Source organism: Hyperolius riggenbachi, chromosome 7 (assembly GCF_040937935.1).
Source record: "Hyperolius riggenbachi isolate aHypRig1 chromosome 7, aHypRig1.pri, whole genome shotgun sequence".
In the NCBI taxonomy this organism is placed as follows: Eukaryota; Metazoa; Chordata; class Amphibia; order Anura; family Hyperoliidae; genus Hyperolius; species Hyperolius riggenbachi.
Genome location: NC_090652.1, coordinates 20,977,284 through 21,004,587, shown reverse-complemented (window position 1 = coordinate 21,004,587; position 27,304 = coordinate 20,977,284). Strand labels below are relative to the sequence as shown.

General features: G+C 46.9%; 1 protein-coding gene across 1 annotated transcript in view; it reads left to right on the top strand.

Annotated features, from left to right (window-relative positions):
* LOC137525938 (uncharacterized) overlaps window positions 1-27,304 on the top strand; it is a 147,184-nt gene that overhangs the window by 75,270 nt on the left and 44,610 nt on the right. Inside the window, exons 8-9 of the mRNA XM_068247146.1 lie at window positions 7,884-8,246; window positions 13,963-14,256. Of these exons, the coding sequence (XP_068103247.1) occupies window positions 7,884-8,246; window positions 13,963-14,256 (657 nt within the window). The remainder of the gene's footprint in view (window positions 1-7,883; window positions 8,247-13,962; window positions 14,257-27,304) is intronic.

Sequence of the window (27,304 nt, the reverse complement as noted above, 5' to 3'; positions counted from 1 at the left end):
TAAACACAACAGGTAGTAGGTATATGCAGTGAGCTGGGTTCACTCAACACAACAGGTAGTTATGTGCAGTGATGAGGTGGATTAAGTAAACACAACAGGTAGTAATAGGATGCAGTGAGCTGGGTTCACTCAACACAACAGGTAGTAGGTATATGCAGTCAGCTGGGTTCACTCAACACAACAGGTAGTTATGTGCAGTGATGAGGTGGGTTAAGTAAACACAACAGGTGGTAGTAGTAGGATGCAGTGAGCTGGGTTCACTCAACACAACAGGTAGTAGGTATATGCAGTGAGCTGGGTTCACTCAACACTACAGGTAGTTATGTGCAGTGATGAGGTGGGTTAAGTCAACACAACAGGTATTAGGTGTATGCAGTGAGCTGGGTTCACTCAACACTACAGGTAGTTATGTGCAGTGATGAGGTGGGTTAAGTAAACACAACAGGTAGTAGGTATATGCAGTGAGCTGGGTTCACTCAACACTACAGGTAGTTATGTGCAGTGATGAGGTGGGTTAAGTAAACACAACAGGTAGTAATAGGATGCAGTGAGCTGGGTTCACTCAACACAACAGGTAGTAGGTATATGCAGTGAGCTGGGTTCACTCAACACTACAGGTAGTTATGTGCAGTGATGAGGTGGGTTAAGTAAACACAACAGGTAGTAGTAGGATGTAGTGAGGTGGGTTCACACAACACAACAGGTAGTACGTATATGCAGTGAGCTGGGTTCACTCAACACTACAGGTAGTTATGTGCAGTGATGAGGTGGGTTAAGTAAACACAACAGGTAGTAGTAGGATGCAGTGAGCTGGGTTCACTCAACACAACAGGTAGTAGGTATATGCAGTGAGCTGGGTTCACTCAACACTACAGGTAGTTATGTGCAGTGATGAGGTGGGTTAAGTAAACACAACAGGTAGTAGTAGGATGCAGTGAGCTGGGTTCACTCAACACAACAGGTATTAGGTATATGAAGTGAGCTGGGTTCACTCAACACTACAGGTAGTTATGTGCAGTGATGAGGTGGGTTAAGTAAACACAACAGGTAGTAGTAGGATGTAGTGAGGTGGGTTCACTCAACACAACAGGTAGTAGGTATATGCAGTGAGCTGGGTTCACTCAACACTACAGGTAGTTATGTGCAGTGATGAGGTGGGTTAAGTAAACACAACAGGTATTATGTGTATGCAGTGAGCTGGGTTCACTCAACACTACAGGTAGTTATGTGCAGTGATGAGGTGGGTTAAGTAAACACAACAGGTAGTAGGTATATGCAGTGAGCTGGGTTCATTCAACACTACAGGTAGTTATGTGCAGTGATGAGGTGGGTTAAGTAAACACAACAGGTATTAGGTGTATGCAGTGAGCTGGGTTCACTCAACACTACAGGTAGTTATGTGCAGTGATGAGGTGGGTTAAGTAAACACAACAGGTAGTAATAGGATGCAGTGAGCTGGGATCACTCAACACAACAGGTAGTAGGTATATGCAGTCAGCTGGGTTCACTCAACACAACAGGTAGTTATGTGCAGTGATGAGGTGGGTTAAGTAAACACAACAGGTAGTAGTAGGATGCAGTGAGCTGGGTTCACTCAACACAACAGGTAGTAGGTATATGCAGTGAGCTGGGTTCACTCAACACTACAGGTAGTTATGTGCAGTGATGAGGTGGGTTAAGTAAACACAACAGGTAGTAGTAGGATGCAGTGAGCTGGGTTCACTCAACACAACAGGTAGTAGGTATATGCAGTGAGCTGGGTTCACTCAACACTACAGGTAGTTATGTGCAGTGATGAGGTGGGTTAAGTCAACACAACAGGTATTAGGTGTATGCAGTGAGCTGGGTTCACTCAACACTACAGGTAGTTATGTGCAGTGATGAGGTGGGTTAAGTAAACACAACAGGTAGTAGTAGGATGCAGTGAGCTGGGTTCACTCAACACAACAGGTAGTAGGTATATGCAGTGAGCTGGGTTCACTCAACACTACAGGTACTTATGTGCAGTGATGAGGTGGGTTAAGTCAACACAACAGGTATTAGGTGTATGCAGTGAGCTGGGTTCACTCAACACTACAGGTAGTTATGCGCAGTGATGAGGTGGGTTAAGTAAACACAACAGGTAGTAATAGGATGCAGTGAGCTGGGTTCACTCAACACAACAGGTATTAGGTGTATGCAGTGAGCTGGGTTCACTCAACACTACAGGTAGGTATGTGCAGTGATACGGTGGGTTAAGTAAACACAACAGGTAGTCGGTATATGCAGTGAGCTGGGTTCACTCAACACTACAGGTAGTTATGTGCAGTGATGAGGTGGGTTAAGTAAACACAACAGGTAGTAGTAGGATGCAGTGAGCTGGGTTCACTCAACACAACAGGTAGTAGGTATATGAAGTGAGCTGGGTTCACTCAACACAACAGGTAGTTATGTGCAGTGATGAGGTGGGTTAAGTAAACACAACAGGTAGTAGTAGGATGCAGTGAGCTGGGTTCACTCAACACAACAGGTAGTAGGTATATGCAGTGAGCTGGGTTCACTCAACACTACAGGTAGTTATGTGCAGTGATGAGGTGGGTTAAGTAAACACAACAGGTACTGGGGTATATGCAGTACTGGGTAGTACAATGTGCAGCTCCCTGTCACACACACAGGCAGTCAGTCACTGAATGTGCTGGGCTGCTGACAGTGGCACACACACTATCAATTAGCAAGGCTGTGCATGCAACAAAAGTGTCAGTTTGACACACAGTAAAAAAAAAAAAAGTACAGGATGAGCTCTGACAAGAGCTAGGGTGCTATAAAAGCAATAACAATCAGCCAGGAGCAAACTAAGCAGCCAAGAACCTAACTAATCTGTCCCTAGAAGAACAAGTCTGCAGCAGCTGTCCCTTTCCTCTCACTAGCAGGCACACGAGTGAGTGTAATGGCCGCCGGAGCCTGCCTTATATAAGGGGGGTGGGGCTCCAGGGCTTACTGTAGCCTGAATGGCTACAATGTGCCTGCTGACTGTGATGCAGAGGGTCAAAGTTGACCCTCATAGTGCATTATGGGGCGAATCGAACTTCCGTAAAAGTTCACCTGGCGCAGGCGAATGCGAACCACCAAAGTTCACCTGGAACCGTTCGCCGGCGAACCGTTCGCTACACCTCTAATAATAAGGCAAGAGAAAACTTACCTCCACACAGTAAGAGAGTTATCCCATCCGTTCATTCCTTACGTTACCTCTTCTGTAGTTAATTTACCTCCTCTGTAGTTAAGTTACCTCCTCTGTAGTTATTTTCACACACAGTTAATGAACAGCCTGTCTTTAACTCTGGAGTTATTTTAAGGATTAAAGAGTTAACTTAAAGACAGAAGAGTTAACTTTAGGTTTGCCTGAGGTAAAATGTTTCCTGAATACTACATGCCTTATCACCATGGTAACAACTCTAGAAGAGTTATTAAAGACAGGAGATAAGCTTAGTGAATTGAGGCCATTGTCTACTACAATCACATTGATAAGGGTGTGTCTGCCTTCTTGGCAGGTTCAGCTGGAGCTGTTATCACACCGCAGAACAATGTGTAATGTCAGCGAAAGTCTATAAATTACAACCCCAGCCCAACCATATTCCTACCTAATAATAAATCTTATTCTTCTCCATGTCATAACAATCCGCTAAGACATACCTCATCACAGGGTAATGATGAACCACTTAACAACCAGCCACCGTACATACGGCATGCAGCTATCAGTGTTTAGCTACAGCTCCGTATATATACGGTAGCTGGCTGTCATGTCTGCATGCCCCGGGTCCCTCCTCCCCAACACCTATAGTACTATTTCCTCCCCCATATAGTATCGCTAAACCCAAAAATAAACCTTATAATGCAAAACACTGCTCCCTTTTATGGCTAAAAGTATTAGAGGCAGAGGATCAGCAGAGTAGCCAGGCAATCTGCATTGTTTGAACGAAAATAAAGATGGCAGCCTCCATATCCCTCTCACTTCAGCTGTCCTTTAACAATCCCTGCTGTACTTAAAGGACACCTGCAGTTGGAGGCATATGGAGGCTGGCAGATTTATTTCCTTTTAAACAATACCAGTTGCCTGGCTATCCTACATATCTTTCATGCATCAGTAGTAGTGTCTGAATCACACACCTGCAACTTGGAAAAAAAAACCCTATTAAATGAAGCCCATGGTGGGATAGATTACCTTCTCAGAAGTGTCCTGAAGCTGCTCTTTGTCCTCTTTAATGCAGAGCCTTCCAAACGTGCTTCCAAGTTGTGCAGATCGATTCTAAACTGTGCAGATGCAAGTTTCGAACTGCTTGTGTGCAGCGAAAGCATTTGTGGACAAGTGTTTGCTTTTGCTAAGCAGTTCAAAACTGTGCCTGTGCACTTCTAAATCATGCATCTCCACTTCTCCTGCATAAGTATTCAGCTGGAGGTTCCCATCATATACATTGAGGATCAGGAGGGTCCCCGAGGACAATGAGCAGCGTCAGGACATATATAAGAAGGTACTTTAGCTCACTGTGGACTCCATTTAATAGCTTATTCCCCAATTGAGGGTTACTTTAAAGAGGACCTCCAGACAAATGTACTAAATCCTGCAGTCATTCTGTAAGAACAAGTTATAGTTACCTGCAGTGTCTTGTCCCTTGAAGCCCGCCAGTGCCAAATCTCTGGTGCAGGAATCATCCTAAAACCTGAGTTGAAGCCACTCATAGCTAAAATAAACTGAGCTAAGATTACATGAACATGACTGCATTTTTTGGGGGGCCAATGTAATTTTGGTGCAGCGGAGTTTGGTTGCCCATACAGATGAATTAATCACCTGTGACCAGAGCCGGGCATTGTGCACAAACTCTTGGATCCTTGGTATGGAATCAGAGAGTATTGGATCCTAGGTGAAACTCTGGAGACTCTTAGATCCTTGGTGCCAGGTTAGAGGATCATGGACCCTTAGTGCTAGACTGGAGGCTCTTGGAACCTTAGTGCTAGACTGAAGGCTCTTGGATACTTAGTGCTAGACTGGAGGCTCTTGAAACCTTAGTGCTAGACTGTAGGCTCTTGGATACTTAGTGCTAGACTGGAGGCTCTTGGAACCTTAGTGGTAGACTGGAGGCTCTTGGATTATGAGTGCTAGACTGGAGGCTCTTGGAACCTTAGTGCTAGACTGGAGGCTCTTGGATACTTAGTGCTAGACTGGAGGCTCTTGGAACCTTAGTGCTAGACTGGAGGCTCTTGGATTATGAGTGCTAGACTGGAGGCTCTTGGAACCTTAGTGCTAGACTGGAGGCTCTTGGATACTTAGTGCTAGACTGGAGGCTCTTGGAACCTTAGTGCTAGACTGGAGGCTCTTGGAACCTTAGTGCTAGACTGGAGGCTCTTGGATACTTAGTGCTAGACTTTAGGCTCTTGGAACCTTAGTGCTAGACCGGAGGCTCTAGGATACTTAGTGCTAGACCGGAGGCTCTTGGATACTTAGTGCTAGACTGGAGGCTCTTGGAACCTTAGTGCTAGACTGGAGGCTCTTGGATACTTAGTGCTAGACTGGAGGCTCTTGAAACCTTAGTGTTAGACTGGAGGCTCTTGGATACTTAGTGCTAGACTTTAGGCTCTTGGAACCTTAGTGCTAGACTGGAGGCTCTTTGATACTTAGTGCTAGACTTTAGGCTCATGGAACCTTAGTGCTAGACTGGAGGCTCTTGGATACTTAGTGCTAGACTGGAGGCTCTTGGAACCTTAGTGCTAGACTGGAGGCTCTTGGAACCTTAGTGCTAGACTGGAGGCTCTTGGATACTTAGTGCTAGACTGGAGGCTCTTGGAACCTTAGTGCTTGACTGGAGGCTCTTGGAACCTTAGTGCTAGACTGGAGGCTCTTGGAATCTTAATGCTAGACTGGAGGCTCACTTATAGTGATTGTCATAATCAGCTAATTACGAGTATGCAAAATCACGCGTAAATGTTCGCAATTACGTGTAATTCAATTGACAATTGTATAATCATTACGCATTGAATTACGCATTGAATTTACGCGTAATGTACGCATCGTTTTGTGCCGAATTTGGTGGTGAATTGCAAAGCACCCAAACATGCTTTTGCTACCAAAATTGTTAAGGAGAATACAAGGGTGCAAGTAAAAACATTTTCTTCAAAAAGACTTTGTAGTTTTTGAAAAAAATTGATTTTAAATATACAAAGAAAAATGAGTTTAAAAAACATTTTTTTAGATTTTTAAATCGATTCGATTTTCAATTTTCTCAAAAACTACAAGATCTTTTTGAATAATTCTTTTTTTAGCTTGTACCCACTATTCTTCTTAACATATGTAGCAGTTTTGGTAGCAATAGCGTGTATGGGGGCTTTGCTGTTCACCGCCAAATTTGGCACAAAATGACGCGTTAATCCATGCGTAATTACGAATACTAACAATTAACTACGAAATTAATTACGCTTTTCCCCCGAAATTTTGCATTATCATTACAATGCATACAGGCGTAATTTCTGTTCATCACTACTCATTGATCTGCATGCTTGTTCAGGGTCTATGGCTAAAAGTATTAGTGCCAGAGGATAAGCAGGACTGCCAGGCAACTGGTGTAACTTGTGTAAAAAGAAATGAATATGGTGGCCTCCACATACTTCTCGCTTCAGTTATCGTTTAAATTCACTGCATGGAAAACTTGAACAGAACTGGCAAGACAAGGACAGATGTAGAAAAGCTCAAAATAACCAATCACAAAATTTGATCTGGACATCTGCTTCATCTTATCACCTTCTTCTCTAGTATTTCTTCCAGTGAATTTGCTCAATCTTCCCCAGTGAGTACTATCGCGGCAATGTGCAGCATTAAGCACAAAAAAAATAAATGTGCACTATGATCCCACTGGGATTCACATTACCTTCTAAAAACTAGAGAGCTTGATTTATTAACCACTTCACCACTGAGGGTTTTTTCCCCTTATGGACCAGAGCAATTTTCACCTTTCAGTGCTCCTCCCTTTCATTCGCCAATAACTTTTTCACTACTTATCTCCCCGAAATGAAGTATAGCTTGTTTTTTTCGCCATAAATTAGGCTTTCTTTGGTTAGTACATTTCGCTAAGAACTAATTTTTTCTAAAAGCATTTTAAGAGGAATAATGTGAAATAAAATTGAAAAAATTCATTATTTCTCAGATTTCAGCCATTATAGTTTTAAAATATTACATTCTACCGTAATTAAAACCCACGTATTTTATTTGCCCATTTGTCTTGTATATTAAAACATTTAAATTTTGCCCCTATCACAATGTATGGTGACAATATTTTATTTATTTATTTATCACTAATTACAAGCCCTTTTTTTGCAAAAAATAACAGTGATATACCCTCACGACATACATATTAAAAAAGTTGAGTCCCTTAGGTAACTATTTATGGTTTTTTATGTAATTTTGTTTTTAATAAATGTATTTTTTTTGTTGGGATGTGTATACTGTATAAGTGTAATTTTCCTATTTGGCCACTAGATGTCTAGATGCCACTAGACTTTATTTTGATGTATGTATCTTTTACTGCATACACGTGTACAGGAAGTAACGCGGGTATGCTTTCACTTTGTTTTGTCAATGAACGTGGCATCTCATTGATGCCGGTTTCATTGATCACGTAAGTAAGCAAGTAATAAAAAATGAAGATTTGACTAGTGTGATAAGTAGATAGAACATCTTTTGGATTTTTCTCACTGTCCATTGTTCCCGACTGTCTGTGAGAACATCCATCATCTCCTGACTAGACAAAAAACATATTTTTGCATTTTTTTCATGAACTGCATAAAATCAATGTACACTATGTGTTTGTTTGTTTTTTCTCTCTTTTAGAGAGCCTCAAATGATTTTTACTCTCTTTTAGAGCCTCCAAGGTTTACAATAAATAACATTAATGGACCCCAGATATGGTATAATGAAGAGAAGGTCACGTTGTATTGTTCAGCCTCATATTGTATGAAGAACACTCAGGTGGTGTGGCTGGTCGGAGGTGACACTGTGTGTGAAAAAGGTGCAGAAGATGTAAGGATGGACAACTGTCACCCCTCAGGATACGTGGCTCATAGAGAGATAACTGAGGACTCTGATACGGAGGGCCTGGTGGACATCACCTCCTCTCTCACCTTCACCCCTTCCATCTCCAAACACAAAAATGTCATTATCAAATTTAAGATTTCTTCTGATGAAAAAGCCAAGGAGAAGACCGTCCAACCCAAACATTTCTTTGGTAAGTTGGACCTAAACTCATCTGTTTATATCTAGTGTTTATAAGACTGAGAGGCGGAGTTAATAATAATAATTCCAACATTTGTAGAGTGCTTTTCCTCTGTCGGATTCAAAGCACTTGAAAGGGGGCACTAATTAGGCAGTAGCAGAGAGTCTTATTCAAGGACTTCTTACCAAACAGGTTCTGGCTTACTGAATAGGAAGAGTCGAGTTTCGAACCCTGGTCTCCCGTGTCAGAGGCAGAGGCTTACCTTAACCAGTACACTTTCCAGTTACATACTCAACTAAGAGGAGGGAAGGCTCTGGATCCCTTAGAGCCTTCCTGGTCCTATGTGAATCCCCTCATTTTTTTGCCAGCCCTCCATTTAAATCTCCTGGCACCGCGTCTTCAGGTCTCCTTGGAAGCACTTGGATCTTCGAGTATTATATTTGAGACCTGAGTACTTCCGTAGCTCTCAGTGGACACCCAAAGGTTTCCTCGACATTAAAGGTTGGACATTGGAACAAGCGCAAAGAGGACTGTGAAGGCTCTAAGGGATTCAGAGCCCTCCCTCTTCTTAGGCGAGTATGTAATTTTTTACTTATGTAAGTAACACATTACACAGAAAAAATTACCTTGTGCAGCAGATAAAAGCAAATGGTTGTTACTTTTTGGATGACCTTCATATAATTGAAAACAAAAGTCATGCAGGTCAGAGGCTTGTGTCAAAATAATGATGAGGCACTTTGCTGTCCCCTGAACCTCCCTAGGTGGCCGCCCATGTTCTGTTTCCACAAATCTAGCCTTGCTGTTGACCAGACAGGAATAGGAAAAATATGTAAAATGCCCTATTCCTTCTATGTTGTGAGTAAAGTCCACATTTTCCTAAACTGCACTGGCAAACAGAGGGGGCTATTCCGGGTGTCTGGAACCCCCCCCCCCCCCTGCACTGAGCTGTATATTCAGCCAGGGAAGCCCGCATAATATAAACAGCCTCATTCTCCCTCCCTTCTTACTTCTGGTGCCTCCCTCCAGCTAATGGAATGAGCAGGGGCGTAGCAATAGGGGGTGCAGCGGTAGCGACCGCATCGGGGCCCTTGGGCCAGAGGGGCCCCGAAGGGCCCTCCCTCAACTACAGTATTAATTCTCTATTGGTCCTGTGCTCATAATAATCACTTCTATATATACATTGAGTAGTGGTAAACATTAACAAGCTCTTCCCCATCCCCTTCTTGCACCTCTGACACTGTAGTTGCCATTGGCAGGTTTTGGTGCGCCGTATCAATTGTTATGTATAGAGTGCCTGGGGGGCCCCATTGTAAAACTCGCATCGGGGCCCACAGCTCCTTAGCTACGCCACTGGGAATGAGAGAGGAAGCCGAGCTTCCCCCACAAGAAGATGCAGCCTGCAGTGAGAGAATGTTGATTCTGGAGTCCCCCACTCTCCACAGCACAGAAGTGTCAGACATGATGCAATTAGAGTACAGGCAAGCTGGTAAATATGCACAGCATGATGCAGAGCTTGCCTGGACTCAGGGTCCGTGGGCAAACATCTGTCTGGTCTCTCCCCATTGTTATAATGACTGCATGTGTGGATAAGGTGTTAAACAAGTTGAAAAGTTTTTGACAGTCCCTAGACTCCAGGAGGGCTTTTTTCTGACTTGTGTGAGAGACTGGCAGGGACAGGAGTCCGATTACAGGCAAGTAGCCTGTCTGATGTGGGACTGCAATACAGATAAGTTCTCTGCTCCATCTCAGGCTATTCTCAATTTCTCCACTCCTCTCTCTGGGCTAGTGCAACGCCAAAATGACAATAGCAATCGCTAGCAATTTGTGAGTGCGATTTTCAGAGCGATTTTTGAATGAATCGCTCAAAAACATGCTACATGCAGTATACGTGCGATTTTGAAAAAGTCACAACGCTGCTGTGGGAACACCCACATAGGGTAACATTAGCCAAACGCTTTTCAAATCAATGTTGGTTTGAAAAACGCTCAGAAGCCCTCTTGTTGTGCACCAGCCCTCCCTCATTCACCTTTGTTTCCCTCTTTCCCTAGTGCTGGCTGGCTGTGTCTTCTTGTCATACAGGAAAGCTAAATAAAAGTGCAATCCTGGTGAGGCAAAATATTATTATTTAGTATTTATGTAGCGCCGACATCTTCCGCAGATGCATATATCCCTGCATCATATGGCTATCGCTTGCGCTATGTGACACTATGTGGCATATTCCACTGAATTGTCCAAACTAAGTCTATCTCCCGTTCCTCTCTCGTGGAGTTGTTCCAGCGCTGTCCCCTGTTCAAATTTGCTGCTTCCAGAAGCCCTCAGAAACACTCGTGTCCTTGAGTACTTCCAAAGATAGGCAGCTCCGTAATACGCCACCGCACTTTTGTGCATGGGCAGTATGGAGCCACCTGTATTCAGAAGCACTCGGGGACATAAGTGCTTCTGGACCTTTCAGGAATCCCCCCCTTAAAAATCCTGCGTTTGCCCCTGAACTGCAGGCATAGCATGATCAAAGGGGGTCTTTTTGACACGTTTAGTTTAGTTGCAGGCCTAGTCTGTATTATAGCTGCACTACCACAGGGACTACTACCGTGTTTCCCCTGAAGTAAGACCTACCCCGAAAGTAAAGCCTACCTTATATTTGAAGAATACTTGAAATATAAGACCTACTCCGAAATTAAGACCTAGCTGGGGGGGAGGGGGGGCTCTTTGTGTATGGGGAGATGTGTGGTCTCTTACTGCACCTCCCTTGTGACTGCGTCCCCCTCCATTCCAAGTAATTCCTCAGCTGGCAACGGCGGCATAGTAATCAATCTGTGAGGGGGCCCTTTGACCCTCACGCAGTATGCTAGGTCAGCTCTGCGCTGGCGCTCCCCTCTTAATAATAATCAATGTGCTCCTGGGACGCATCAGCCGGGCACACATGATGACAGGAAGGGAGCACCAGCGCAGAGCCAAACTAGCATACTGCGTGAGGGACAAAGGGCGCCCTCACAGATCGATTACTATGCCGCCGCTGCCACCTGAGGAATTACCGGTACTTGGAACGGAGGGGGACGCAGCCATAAGGGAGGTGCGGTAAGAGCCTCCAGATACACACAGCGTCTAGCCCCTCCCACCCCGAAAATAAGCCCTAGCACACATTTCCTCCCCAAAAAGAATATAAGACAGTGTCTTATATTCTGGGAAAGACGGTAGGTGTGGTAACCGGTGTATGGGTAAAGAGGATAAATATAATCAGGAACTGCTTGGCAGAAGCATAGCATAAACAGGGAATGATTTCTGGAAAGGCCACAAAGGCCAGGGTCTTCGGTGGATGCTACACAAAATGGTGGTTGGACATAGAAGAGGGGTTGTTGCAAATGGAGTGGGGGTGCTGCTAATGTAAATCAGCACATGGAAGAGGAGGGGGTGCCACCCACGGAAGCTGCTTACATGTAAAAAGGGCGCGAGGAAAAAAGAGCGCCAGATGTAGCCAATGAACATGATTTTGGTTATAAAAGTGCACCAGATATAGCTGATAAGCTTAAATTAAGTCTATAAAAGGATGCCAGATATACGGGTAAACGTGATTTTGTTTATAAAAGGGCACCAGATACAGCCAATAAAAGTAATTTAGTTTATAAAAGGGTACTGGATACAGCCAATAAATGTGATTTTGTTTACAAAAAGGGTGTCTGTTTCCATTTACAAGAGGCAATGGATGTAGCTGCTATTAGAATATAACCCTAACCTTAATCTCCCCTGGTTCATAACCTTTTAACTTCCCCCAGCGCCTAACCTTAACCCCCCATGGTGGTGCCTAACCTTAACCCCCCATGGTGGTGCCTAACCTTAACTCCCCATGGTGGTGCCTAACCTTAACCTCCCATGGTGGTGCCTAACCTTAACTCCCCCATGGTGGTGCCTAACCTTAACCTCCCATGGTGGTGCCTAACCTTAACCCCCCATGGTGGTGCCTAACCTTAACCCCCCATGGTGGTGCCTAACCTTAACTCCCCCATGGTGGTGCCTAACCTTAACCCCCCAAGGTGGTGCCTAACCTTAACTCCCCCATGGTGGTGCCTAACCTTAACTCCCCCATGGTGGTGCCTAACCTTAACTCCCCCATGGTGGTGCCTAACCTTAACCCCCCATGGTGGTGCCTAACCTTAACCCCCCATGGTGGTGCCTAACCTTAACCCCCCATGGTGGTGCCTAACCTTAACTCCCCCATGGTGGTGCCTAACCTTAACCCCCCAAGGTGGTGCCTAACCTTAACCCCCCAAGGTGGTGCCTAACCTTAACTCCCCCATGGTGGTGCCTAACCTTAACTCCCCCATGGTGGTGCCTAACCTTAACTCCCCCATGGTGGTGCCTAACCTTAACTCCCCCATGGTGGTGTCTAACCTTACCCCCCCCCCCCATGGTGGTGCCTAACCTTAACCTCCCATGGTGGTGCCTAACCTTAACTCCCCCATGGCGGTGCCTAACCTTAACCCCCCATGGTGGTGCCTAACCTTAACCCCCCATGGTGGTGCCTAACCTTAACCCCCCATGGTGGTGCCTAACCTTAACTCCCCCATGGTGGTGCCTAACCTTAACCCCCCATGGTGGTGCCTAACCTTATCTCCCCCATGGTGGTGCCTAACATTAACCCCCATGGTGGTGCCTAGCCCTAACCCCCCATGGTGGTGCCTAACCTTAACTCCCCCATGGTGGTGCCTAACCTTAACTCCCCCATGGTGGTGCCTAACCTTAACCTCCCATGGTGGTGCCTAACCTTAACCTCCCATGGTGGGGCCTAACCTTAACCTCCCCATGGTGATGCCTAACCTTAACCCCCCATGGTGGTGCCGTACCTTAACTCCCCCCATGGCGGTGCCTAACCTTAACCCCCATGGTGGGGCCTAACCTTAACCCCCCATGGTGGTGCCATACCTTAACTCCCCCCATGGCAGTGCCTAACCTTAACCTCCCCATGGTGGTGCGTAACCTTAACCCCCCATGGCGGTGCCTATGCCTAACCTTTAACCACAGTATTCAGTGGTATGGCTGTAGCTGCACTTTTTGAAAGATATAACTGGTATTTTTCTCTGTAATCGTTGAAGCTGCAATTAATGAGCAAGCTATAAAAGGTATTCACATTGATCTTTTCTAGGTGCAATATCAACAGTAAAGATATAACCGGTATTTAGCTTGATCCATTATAACCATGATAACCATTATTTTGTGTGGATTGTAGGAGCCATAAATAAAATTGAACAAATAACGAGGCCAAAATGTGGATGCAAATATAGCCATTATTATATTAAGGGCATATAGTATAAGCATAATTGAAATTAGGTACTTTATTGTAGCCGCAAACATTTCCATGATATAGGGGAAATAAAATAATGGGCAACCTTTTCACCACTTATAGTCGCTTATCGCAGCAAACGACGTTGAAGTCTATGGCGGTTCCCTTTTTACACAGATAGTTCTGTACATACATTCTGCCACTGTAATCTCTGTGCCTGATGCAAATGTTTCACCTTGCTTCATGAGAGAACCAGCCCTGGGTGCAAGCTTATATGGAGCAAAAAATGGTGAAGTTGCTACAGCAACCAGTTGGGTTTTTGTTTTTTGTTAGCTGTAACCTGAATTTTTCCCCTAGGCAACTGCTCAGTGTGTGAGTAAAGCTGCGCTGCAATGACAAGCACATTTGGTTTATGAAACCATTATCCTATCCACTCCTTTGCTTCCCTTCCAGCAAAGCCCAGAGTATCCAGTCCTATAAATCTATATCTTACCGATTCTGGAGAAGTGATCTGTTCCCTGGATATAGAAGGATTCTACCCCAGTGATGTCCTCATCAAATGGAATGACAGTGACACTACAGGTTCAACCAAACTATCTGAGAACACAGACGGCACCTACAGTGTTCACAGTGACTACAAACTCCCTGCAAGCTTCTTCCAGCAGGAGGACTCCACTGTGAGAGTGGGCTGGAAACATGAGTCCATGGAGAAGTGGGAGACCAGGCGGCTGTCTGTGCGGGATAAAGGTACAAACTTCTTACATCCAGAACCAGTTTATGAAGTATAAGATGGGGTGGGGGGGTCTTCACACTTTAAGGAAAACAACAAAGAAAAACAAACACGGGAGCCCAGAAAGCATAGTATGTTCAATAAATGTAGGATGAAATACAAATATATAAAAGGGATACTCACAAAGGCAGGTTGCCGGGGGGCAATTAACCACTTGATGACGATGAACTCAACTCCACTTGGGGTGTCCAACTTGGACTGGGGCAATCGCTTTCTTTGGAGGAAAAAAACTCTCACAATGGCAGTCACCATGTGAGGCCAGACCAAAACCCTCTTACAGTGCTTTTGAGGGGGTATAAGTCAATAAGTTTTTGAGTGAAGCCTCATTCCTTCTTTTTTACTTTTTATTTTTTATTTTACTTTTGTTTTTAACCTAGTTTTACAGTGGCTTGCAAAAGTATTCAGCCCCCTTGAAGTGTTCCACATTTTGTCACATTACTGCCACAATCATGAATCAATTTTATTGGAATTCCACGTGAAAGACCAATACAAAGTGGTATACACATGAGAAGTGGGATGAAAATCATACATGATTCCAAACATTTTTTACAAATCAATAACTGCAAAGTGAGGTGTGCGTAATTATTCAGCCCCCTTTGGTCTGAGTGCAGTCAGTTGCCCATAGACATTGCCTGATGAGTGCTAATGACTAAATAGAGAGCACCTGTGTGTAATCTAATGTCAGTACAAATACAGCTGCTCTGTGATGGCCTCAGAGGTTGTCTAAGAGAATATTGGGAGCAACAACACCATGAAGTCCAAAGAACACACCAGACAGGTCAGGGATAAAGTTATTGAAAAATTTAAAGCAGGCTTATGCTACAAAAAGATTTCCAAAGCCTTGAACATACCATGGAGCACTGTTCAAGCGATCATTCAGAAATGGAAGGAGTATGGCACAACTGTAAACCTACCAAGACAAGGCCGTCCACCTAAACTCACAAGCCAAACAAGGAGAGCGCTGATCAGAAATGCAGTCAAGAGGCCCATGGTGGCTCTGGACGAGCTGCAGAGATCTACAGCTTAGGTGGGGGAATCTGTCCATAGGACAACTATCAGTCGTGCAATGCAGGGATGCTCGGATACCCCTTTTTATTATTCGAGTTTGGTCGAATTCAAATAATAAATTATTCGCATTCGGTCGAATATTCGAGTCGAATATTTTTTACTATTCGATTCGACCTCGGACTTCGAGCTCACTATTCGAGTCGGTATTCGAGCTCATTATTCGAGCTGACTATTCGAATTGGCCTTAAATAGCTTCCAACACTTGTTTTGAGGGTGAATGATGCAAGAAACATCTTTTTTTCCAAGTAACAGCAAGTGATTATGTGGGGATGTTCCTTTAAAAAAAAAAAAAAGGTGGAAAGAGAAGTTGTGTCCAAAATTCTGTTCAGTACAGTGTATATACTTCTTCTTCTTCTTCATCTTCTATATCTTCTTCTTCTTCTTCTTCTTCTTCTTCTATATCTTCTTCTATATCTTCTTCTTCTTCTTCTTCTATATCTTCTTCTTCTATATCTTCTTCTTCTATATCTTCCTCTTCTTCTTCTTCTATATCTTCTTCTTCTTCTATATCGTCTTCTTCTTCTTCTTCTTCTTCATCTTCTTCTTCTTCATCATCATCTTCTTCTTCTTCATCATCTTCTTCTTCTTCATCTTCTTCTTCTTCATCTTCTTCTTCTTCATCTTCTTCTTCATCTTCTTCTTCTTCTTCATCTTCTTCTTCTTCATCTTCTTCATCTTCATCTTCTTCATCTTCTTCTTCTTCTTCTTCTTCATCTTCTTCATCTTCTTCTTCATCTTCTTCTTCTATATCTTTTTCTATATCTTCTTTTTCTATATCTTCTTCTTATTATTATTTTTCTATTTCGTCTTCTTCTTTTTCTATATCTTCTTCTTCTCCTTCTTCTTCTTCTTTTTCTATATCTTCTTCTTCTTCTATATCGTCTTCTTCTTCTTCACTTATTTCTCTTTTATTTTTATTTTTTTTAAAGAAATGCAGCTATTTTTGAGCGTAATAAATAGCTGGTGGCGCACTCATGTTGGAAGCGCCATTGTATGTGCTCCCTGGCAGTGGAAACACACAGACAGCAGGAGGTAAATTCAGCAGCAGCAGCAGGAGGAGGAGGATGATTGTGTGGCAGCAGGCTGTCAATGAGGCAGGCAGCGAGACATAATAGGCTGTGGTACCTAGCGGTGGTACCAGGCCGTAAATACACAGCATGAGGTTCCAGACAGCGGTCGTGAAGCCCACATCATGTCCAATACACAACTGGGACAACACAGTTTTCAACCCGGACACCTCTAAAAATAATATCACAAAGTATTAATAAAAAGTATATATATTTTTATTGTTTTTTTAAAGAAATGCAGCTATTTTTGAGCGTAACAAATAGCTGGTGGCGCATGGTGAAAGCGCCATTGTATGTGCTCCCTGGCAGTGGAAACACACAGACAGCAGGAGGTAAATTCAGCAGCAGGAGGAGGAGGATGAGTGTGTGGCAGCAGGCAGTCAATGAGGCAGGCAGCGTGACATAATAGCCCTGGTACCTAGCGGTGATACCAGGGCATAAATAAACACAGCAGGAGGTCCCAGACAGCGGTCGTGCAGCCCACATCATGTCCAATACACAACTGGGACAACACAGTTTTCAACCCGGGCACCTCAGAAAAATTAAACCTTTTTTTTTAATGTTTTTTTTGTTTTGTTTTTATAGCAAATTACACAGATATAGCTATTGTTTGACGTAATAGCTGGTGGCAGAGTGGCAGCAGAAGGTAAATCTGTGTACCCTGGCAGTGGGAAACACAGACAGACAGCAGCAGCAGCAGGAGGAATGGAGGAGTAGTGTGAGTGTGGCAGCAGGCAGGCAGCGTGACATAATAGCCCTGGTACCTAGTGGTGATACCAGGGCGTAAATAAACACAGCAGGAGGTCCCAGACAGCGGTCGTGCAGCCCACATCGTGTCCAATACACAACTGGGACAACACAGTTTTCAACCCGGGCACCTCAGAAAAATTAAACCTTTTTTTTTTTAAAGGTAAATACAAGCAGCAGGGGCAGCTATTGTTTGACGTAATAGCTGGTGGCAGAGTGGCAGCAGAAGGTAAATCTGTGTACCCTTGGCAGTGGGAAACACAGACAGACAGCAGCAGCAGCAGGAGGAATGGAGGAGTAGTGTGAGTGTGGCAGCAGGCAGGCAGCGTGACATAATAGCCCTGGTACCTAGCGGTGATACCAGGGCGTAAATAAACACAGCAGGAGGTCCTAGACAGCGGTCGTGCAGCCCACATCATGTCCAATACACAACTGGGACAACACAGTTTTCAACCCGGGCACCTCAGAAAAATTAAACCTTTTTTTTTTAAAGGTAAATACAGGCAGCAGGGGCAGCTATTGTTTGACGTAATAGCTGGTGGCAGAGTGGCAGCAGAAGGTACATCTGTGTACCCTGGCAGTGGGAAACACAGACAGACAGCAGCAGCAGCAGGAGGAATGGAGGAGTAGTGTGAGTGTGGCAGCAGGCAGGCAGCGTGACATAATAGCCCTGGTACCTAGCGGTGATACCAGGGCATAAATAAACACAGCAGGAGGTCCCAGACAGTGGTCGTGCAGCCCACATCGTGTCCAATACACAACTGGGATGACACAGTTTTCAACCCGGGCACCTCAGAAAAATTAAACCTTTTTTTTTTATGTTTTTAATTGTTTTGTTTTTATTGCAAATTACACAGATATAGCTATTGTTTGACGTAATAGCTGGTGGCAGAGTGGCAGCAGAAGGTAAATCTGTGTACCCTGGCAGTGGGAAACACAGACAGACAGCAGCAGCAGCAGGAGGAATGGAGGAGTAGTGTGAGTGTGGCAGCAGGCAGGCAGCGTGACATAATAGCCCTGGTACCTAGCGGTAATACCAGGGCGTAAATAAACACAGCAGGAGGTCCCAGACAGCGGTCGTGCAGCCCACATCGTGTCCAATACACAACTGGGATGACACAGTTTTCAACCCGGGCACCTCAGAAAAATTAAACCTTTTTTTTTTTTAAAGGTAAATACAGGCAGCAGGGGCAGCTATTGTTTGACGTACTAGCTGGTGGCAGAGTGGCAGCAGAAGGTAAATCTGTGTACCCTTGGCAGTGGAAAACACAGACAGACAGCAGCAGCAGCAGGAGGAATGGAGGAGTAGTGTGAGTGTGGCAGCAGGCAGGCAGCGTGACATAATAGCCCTGGTACCTAGCGGTGATACCAGGGCGTAAATCAACACAGCAGGAGGTCCCAGAGAGCAGTCGTGCAGCCCACATCGTGTCCAATACACAACTGGGACAACACAGTTTTCAACCCGGGCACCTCAGAAAAATTAAACCTTTTTTTTTTTTAAATGTTTTTTTTGTTTTGTTTTTATAGCAAATTACACAGATATAGCTATTGTTTGACGTAATAGCTGGTGGCAGAGTGGCAGCAGAAGGTAAATCTGTGTACCCTTGGCAGTGGAAAACACAGACAGACAGCAGCAGCAGCAGGAGGAATGGAGGAGTAGTGTGAGTGTGGCAGCAGGCAGGCTGCGTGACATAATAGCCCTGGTACCTAGCGGTGATACCAGGGCGTAAATAAACACAGCAGGAGGTCCCAGACAGCGGTCGTGCAGCCCACATCGTGTCCAATACACAACTGGGACAACACAGTTTTCAACCCGGGCACCTCAGAAAAATTAAACCTTTTTTTTTTAAAGGTAAATACAGGCAGCAGGGGCAGCTATTGTTTGACGTAATAGCTGGTGGCAGAGTGGCAGCAGAAGGTAAATCTGTGTACCCTTGGCAGTGGGAAACACAGACAGACAGCAGCAGCAGCAGGAGGAATGGAGGAGTAGTGTGAGTGTGGCAGCAGGCAGGCAGCGTGACATAATAGCCCTGGTACCTAGCGGTGATACCAGGGCGTAAATAAACACAGCAGGAGGTCCCAGACAGCAGTCGTGCAGCCCACATCGTGTCCAATACACAACTGGGACAACACAGTTTTAAACCCGGGCACCTCAGAAAAATTAAACCTTTTTATTTAAATGTTTTTTTTGTTTTGTTTTTATAGCAAATTACACAGATATAGCTATTGTTTGACGTAATAGCTGGTGGCAGAGTGGCAGCAGAAGGTAAATCTGTGTACCCTGGCAGTGGGAAACACAGACGGACAGCAGCAGCAGCAGGAGGAATGGATGAGTAGTGTGAGTGTGGCAGCAGGCAGGCAGCGTGACATAATAGCCCTGGTACCTAGCGGTGATACCAGGGCATAAATAAACACAGCAGGAGGTCCCAGACAGCGGTCGTGCAGCCCACATCGTGTCCAATACACAACTGGGACAACACAGTTTTCAACCCGGGCACCTCAGAAAAATTAAAGCTTTTTTTTTTTTTAAAGGTAAATACAGGCAGCAGAGGCAGCTATTGTTTGACGTAATAGCTGGTGGCAGAGTGGCAGCAGAAGGTAAATCTGTGTACCCTTGGCAGTAGGAAACACAGACAGACAGCAGCAGCAGCAGGAGGAATGGAGGAGTAGTGTGAGTGTGGCAGCAGGCAGGCAGCGTGACATAATAGCCCTGGTACCTAGCGGTGATACCAGGGCGTAAATAAACACAGCAGGAGGTCCCAGACAGCGGTCGTGCAGCCCACATCATGTCCAATACACAACTGGGACAACACAGTTTTCAACCCGGGCACCTCAGAAAAATTAAACCTTTTTTTTTTTTTTAAAGGTAAATACAGGCAGCAGGGGCAGCTATTGTTTGACGTAATAGCTGGTGGCAGAGTGGCAGCAGAAGGTAAATCTGTGTACCCTTGGCAGTGGGAAACACAGACAGACAGCAGAAGGGCAGTACACAGCAGCCCACTGTAGATGTAAAATGTGTGGCTGCAGGCGACGTAATAGTCAAAGTGAACCAGGCTGGCTTAGTGAGCAGGAGGTGAAGGGTGGTAAGGCACATTAACGATGGTTCTTCCGGCAGCCAGTTCATGTCCCCCTCTCGCCGACAACAGGGGCCAGGAACTCGCCTTCCACCCACGCCGTCAGTCTGTCCACAGACTTGTGAGACAGACGTGAGCGTTTCTCGGTGACCACGCCACCAGCTGCACTGAAGCAGCGCTCGGACAGCACGCTGGAAGGGGGACAGGACAGCACTTCCAGGGCGTACTGCGCCAGCTCGCTCCAGATCTCCAGATGCTTGACCCAATACTCCATGGGATCAACAGGGGCATCGCTGTCAATCCCGCTGTAGGACCCCATGTAATCAGCCACCATGCGGGTCAGGCGCTGGCTGTGACCGGAGGAGGATGCTGCTGCATGCACCTCCTGTCTAGTCACTGCTGCCGGAGCCTCTACAGTCCTGTAGAGCTCGTTGCTGAGAGACAGCAGGTCTGTGGGGCGCTTGCTGCTGGATGCAGGCACCTGCTGCTGCCTCTGTGCTGGCTGGACAGTGGGGGTGGAAGGCTGGGGGAAGGCTTCCTCCAAGCGCTCAACAAGGGCCTGCTGCAAGCTCCTTATTTGTTGCACTGGCTCTCCTCCTGCAGGCGGCAGGAACTGGCTCAACTTCCCCTTGAGGCGCGGGTCCAACATCATGCTGATCCAGATGTCCTCCCTCTGCTTCATCTGGATCACTCTGGGGTCCTTGCGCAGGCACGTCAGCATGTGCGCTGCCATTGGGAAGAGGCGGGCCACGTGTGCTGGCACATCAACGGCAGTGCTGTCCTCATCCTCCTCCTCTGCCTCCTCAGCCTCATCCTCTCTCCACCCCCGCACCAACTCAGCTGCGCTGTGCTGATCCCCCTCATCAGCAGCAAGGTCAGGGACCTCCACCAAGTCCTCCTCCTCCTCCCCCTCAGAGGTGGACTGTGCAGCTGCATGCCGCTCCTGCTGGTCCAAGGCTTCCGCTCCCTGTTCCAGCAAAGCATCGAGGGCCCTGTTCAGCAGACAAACCAGGGGCACCCACTCGCAGACCATAGCATGGTCCCTGCTCACCATGTTAGTGGCCTGCAGAAAGGGAGCCAGCACTAAGCACACCTGCTGCATGTGCCTCCAGTCATCATCGGGGACGATGGACGGGATGTTGCTGGTCTTGTCCCTTTTCTGAGCGGCGGACACAGTGGCCAGGGCAAGGTACTGGTTGACAGCGTGCTTCTGTTCAACCAGACGCTCCAACATCGCCAGGGTGGAGTTCCAGCGAGTTGGAACGTCAATGATCAGCCGATGGCGTGGCAGCTCCAGCTCCTTTTGCACGTCTTCCAGGCTCACACAGGCTGCAGCTGAGCGCCGGAAGTGACGCACAACATTCCTTGCCGTTTCCAGCAGTTCGCCCATCCCCTGGTAGGTGCGCAAGAACTTCTGCTCCACCAGGTTCAGCACATGGGCAAGACAGGGGATGTGGGTCAGGTTTCCCCTGTCAACTGCGGCAACCAGATTGGCCCCATTGTCGGCCACCACCTCTCCGACTCTGAGGCCTCTGGGGGTCAGCCAAATCCTCTCCTGCTCCTGGAGTTTGGCCAACACATGGGTTGCCGTCAGTTTGGTCTTCCCAAGGCTGACCAACTGCAGCAGCGCTTGGCAGTGGCGGGCCTTCACGCTGCTGCTGCGGCGGGGGTTTGGCCAGGTGTGCCGGAGGATGGCAGAGGATCGGAGGAACCTGCTGCAGTTCCCCTGACCCTGTGGGGTGGCACCACCCACTGTGTTGCTGCTGCTGCTGCTGTGCCCGCTGCTGCTCTCCCATCCTCACCCCCTTCCACCAAGCTGACCCAGTGGACAGTGAAGGACAGGTAGCGGCCTGTCCCGAAGCAGCTGCTCCAGGAGTCCATGGTGACGTGGACCCTTTCACCAACCGCGTGCTCCAGCCCTCGCTCCACATTGGCCATCACAAAGCGGTGCAGTGCAGGAATAGCCTTGCGGGCAAAGTGGTGTCTGCTGGGGAGCTGCCAGTCTGGGGCTGCACAAGCAAGCAGCGCACGCATGTCGCTCCCCTCCTGCACGAGCGTGTACGGCAGGAGTTGGGAGCACATGGCCCGTGCCAGCAAGCCGTTCAGCTGACGCACGCGACGGCTGCTGGGAGGCAGAGCCCTAACCACCCCCTGGAAGGACTCGCTCAAAAGGCTCTGGCGTGGCCTTTTGCTAGCACGGGAATCAGCGGACACAGCAGAGGAGGCCACTGAGGACTGGCTGCCAGAACAGGCCTCAGTGTCGGCGGCAGGAGTTGCAGATGGGGGAGGAGCAGTGCGTTTCCGCACTCCTGCTGGTGCTGCTGGAGGAGCAGGAGGGCAGGTGGCTGCTGTTGCTCTTGCTGCTACTGCTGCTGAAGGCTGTGCAGTGATGGGTGTGGTGCCACTGCCAGCACCAGATGCCTTCAGCCTCTGGAACTCCTCATGCTGGTGGAAATGTTTAGCAGCAAGGTGGTTGATGAGCGAGCTGGTGCTGAACTTTAAGGGGTCTGCACCTCTGCTCAACTTCCGCTGACAGTGGTTGCAAGTGGCGTACTTGCTGAAAACTGTGGGCATTGTGAAAAATCGCCAGATTGGTGACAAGAACAACCCCCTACGGCCTGGAGCCCCTGCTGCCTGTCTCCCTGTGGTGGTTGGGGGGGGGGCTTGGGTGCGGCTGGTGGTGGTACTGGCAGGTGCTGCTACTGCTGCTGCTGAGCCTGAGACACCAGCAGGCTGTGGGACCTGCCTACTGCTGCCAATGCTTGCAATGATGCGCCTCCTTGCAAGGCCCACAAGCGCATCCTCCTCCCCCTCCTCAGAGCTGCTGATGATGACATCCCCAGGTGCTGGTGGTGGCGGCACCCAGTCTTTGTCTGTCACCACGTCATCATCATCATCATCATCCTCCCCCTCCTGAAACATGTCCTGCTGGGATGATGACCCCCCAAACTCCTCTCCTGATGCATGGATGGACTGCTTGACTGTCGCCACAGTCTTGCTGTCCAATCCCTCATCCCCAAAGTGTCCATCAGCATCTCCTCCTCCACATCGCCAACAACAGCAGACAATACCCTGATGGTGCCTGGGGTAAAAATACTGCTGAGTGACAGGTCGCCAACTTGTGATGGTGAACTGGCCTCCTCCCCAGGCCCTGCTGGGCGGCTGCTGCGAACAGGGGTGGTGGTGGTGGTGAGGGTGGAGGCCTCGGATGCAGAGCTGATGGCGGGCTGCTCATCCTCCGTCATCAGTTGCACCACAGTGGCTGCATCCTTTTCCTCAATGGGACGTTTCCGACCCGGCTGGAGGAAAATAGGAGCAGGTACTACACGCTGCTGCTGCTGTGTCTCTGCAGCGTGAGTTGCTCCTGCTGGGCGGCGCCCAAGGCGTCCACGGCCAGTGGCTATAGGCGGAATGTTAGCCACTGACGCAGCTGCTGCTGCTGCGGAACTGTGCATGGTGGCGCGGCCGTGGCTTGCCACAATGCTGCTCCCTCTCCTCCTGATTCCCTTGCTGCCCTTCCCCTTGCCCAAACCGCGCTGGCTGCCACTTCCAGACATCTTAGATGTTTTAGGCGTAAACAAAAAAGTTTTTTAAAAGGGCGGGTGAAAAAGTGGGGTACTTTAATGGAGTGGGTTGGTGGGTGAGGTGACACTAATCACTAAGTGATTAGATCGCTAAGTGATTGCTAGTACAGTACTAATACAAAATACAATAATCGGTAATCAGTAAGTGTGAACAGTGAACAGTGAGTGTGTCCCCTAGTACACTAACTAGAAAATACAATAATCAGTAGTAATCAGATTAAGTAGAAGGAAATAGAGTGTGTGTACTGTACAGACAGTGCACGCACACACACGCGCAGGAGCTAGACTATGAACAGTGACTGAGTGTCCCACCCTAGTAGTAAGTAGTAACAGTAAGTACAACTAGAAATAACAATAATCAGTTGTAATCAGAAGGAAATAGAGTGTGTGTACTGTACAGACAGTGCACGCACACACACACGCAGGAGCTAGCCTATGAACAGTGACTGAGTGTCCCTAGTAGTAAGTAGTAACAGTAGTAAGTACAACTAGAAATTACAATAATCAGTAGTAATCAGAAGGAAATAGAGTGTGTACTGTGCACGCACACACACAGGAGCTAAACAGTGACAGTGAGTGTCCTAGTACAGTTACAGTATAATAACTACAAAATACAATCACTCAGTAGTAAAGGACAGCAGAAACACTGGTATAGATAAGATGAGAAATAAAGTAACAGAGGACAGGAGGACAGCTGCCCACACAGGCAAGGCCCCGAGGCCTAAAGCTGTGTAAGCTTGCCTGCAGCAGCTGCCTGTCTCTATGTAACACACAAGCTACTAACTAAAATACAATGTCTATCTAAATAACAACAATATAGGTGTGTATAGGAGGTGTATGTGAGCAAAAACGCTAGGTAATTGACCACTATAGAGCTCTTGCTAAGCCAAAGCACAAAGGAGCAGATCTCTCTCTGTACAAAGTCAGGCAAGGACGGAAAAACGGAACATGGCGGCCACTATTTATAGGGTAGGGGCTGGCCAGGGTCCCCCTCTGTGATTGGCTGCCGTCAGAGGGCCTGGGAGCCCTCTGATTGGCTCTAAGGACATCAATCTGGGCTATGACGCTATTCGAGCTCGGTATTCGAGCTCGAATAGCGCTGTTTGCTCGAATAGCTCGAATAGTGAGTGGGCTATTTGAGTTCACTCGAATAGCCCATTCGAATAGCTACAGCTATTCGAGCTCGGTATTCGAGCTCGAATAGCTGAAAAAGAGCTTGAATATTCGAGCTACTCGAATATTCGAGCTCTGCTGAGCACCACTGGTGCAATGCACAAAGTTGGCCTTTATGGAAGAGTAGCAAGAAGAAAGCCATTGTTAACAGAAAAGCATAAGAAGTCCAGTTTGCAGTTTGCCACAAGCCATGTGGGGGGCACAGTAAACATGTGGAAGAAGGTGCTCTGGTCAGATGAGACCAAAATGGAACTTTTTGGCCAAAATGCAAAACGCTATGTGTGGCAGAAAACTAACACTGCGCATCACTCTGAACACACCATCCCCACTGTCAAATATGGTGGTGGCAGCATCATGCTCTGGGGGTGCTTCTCTTCAGCAGGGACAGGGAAGCTAGTCAGAGTTGATGGGATGATGGATGGAGCCAAATACAGGGCAATCTTGAAAGAAAACCTCTTGGAGTCTGCAAAAGACTTGAGACTGGGGTAGAGGTTCACCTTCCAGCAGGACAAACGACCCTAAACATAAAGCCAGGGCAATAATGGAATGGGTTAAAACAAAACATATCCATGTGTTAGAATGGCCCAGTCAAAGTCCAGATCTAAATCCAATCAAGAATCTGTGGCAAGATCTGAAAACTGCTGTTCACAAACGCTGTCTAGCTAATCTGACTGAGCTGGAGCTGTTTTGCAAAGAAGAATGGGCAAGGATTTCAGTCTCTAGATGTGCAAAGCTGGTAGAGACATACCCTAAAAGACTGGCAGCTGTAATTGCAGCAAAAGGTGGTTCCATAAAGTATTGACTCAGGGGGCTGAATAATTACGCACACCCCACTTTGCAGTTATTTATTTGTGCACCATTTTGTATTGGTCTTTCACGTGGAATTCCAATAAAATTGATTCATGTTTGTGGCAGTAATGTGACAAAATGTGGAACACTTCAAGGGGGCTGAATACTTTTGCAAGCCACTGTAAAACTAGGTTAAAAACAAAAGTAACATTCAAAAGAAGGAATGAGGCTTCACTCAAAAATGACAATCACTTTGGACAAAGACATTTATTTAAGCACAGGCAACGCATTTCACAGGTACGAGCCCCCTTCCTCAGGCCAGTAACAGTGCCAATATGTATAATCCAGTAGACATAAGGCGCCTTATGTCTACTGACTTATACATATCCGCAATGTTACTGACCTAAGGAAGCGCCTCTTTACCCCTATTGTGCAGTGGTCAATTCTGGAATGACCTCATTCATGTTCACAACAAGGGGTGAGCTTCTGGATTCCACGGAATTCTGATTTCTGTCTTCCGCATTGAAAGTTGGTGGTATTAACTCTACTGTAAATGTTCCATTGGATTCAGAAACTGTCAATTCCGACCAGAGATGGATTAAGACGTAATGGGGCACTAGACAAGGTAGTATTAACACTAGTAAGGTATTTGGGTCCCGCTTTTGCTTAAGCTTAAGTGAAGAGATGTCAAAGAAGGTGGCAGGAGGGCCTCTTGACACAGACTAGGCCCCAAGCACCTGCCTAGGTTGCCTGGTGGATAATCCTTCTCTGATTTCCGGCCATCCCTTTTTACAGCAGTCATGCTGGTGAATCATCGTCAATTGGTTACTCTTGGGATTGATTCACTAAGACAACTTGGGATTGATTCACTAAGACAAATAGCATGCCTTATCAGAGTTAATATGCCTTATCACAGTTAACATGCCTTAGCAGAGTAGCATAGCAAGTGCTACGGACTAATGCCTGCTAATTGGCAATGACGAGAGCTCTCGTCCTGCCCTGAGTCCCTGCGGGTCCAATCACTTTAAAGGACATTATCCCCGCACTTTGATTGGCCCAATAGGCTGGCCAATCAAAGTGCGGGGATAATGTCCTTTAAAGAGACTCTGAAGTCTCCTGAAAACAATCTTTTTATTTTAAAAGTGTGCTTAACATCTTTGCCCTAACTAAACCGCTGTACTCCCGCCGCTGAAATCTAATCTAAATCCCCCCAAACTCGCCCTCCAAAATCCACGACTTTCTTGAGGATTTTGCTGCCCTAAGTGCTTCCGTGTGAGGCAGAGCTATGAGCTGCAGCTCTGCCTCACACGCGTCTGTCAGCGGCGGATCTCCGCCTCTCCCCCGCCCCTCTCAGTGGAAGACCGAGAGGGGCGGGGGAGAGGCGGCGATCCGGGCTGACAGACGCATGTGAGGCAGGGCTGCGGCTCAAAGCTCTGCCTCACATGGAAGCGCTGCCCAGATTGGCCACCGGCAAGTTTGGGGGGATTTAGTTAGTGTACAGCA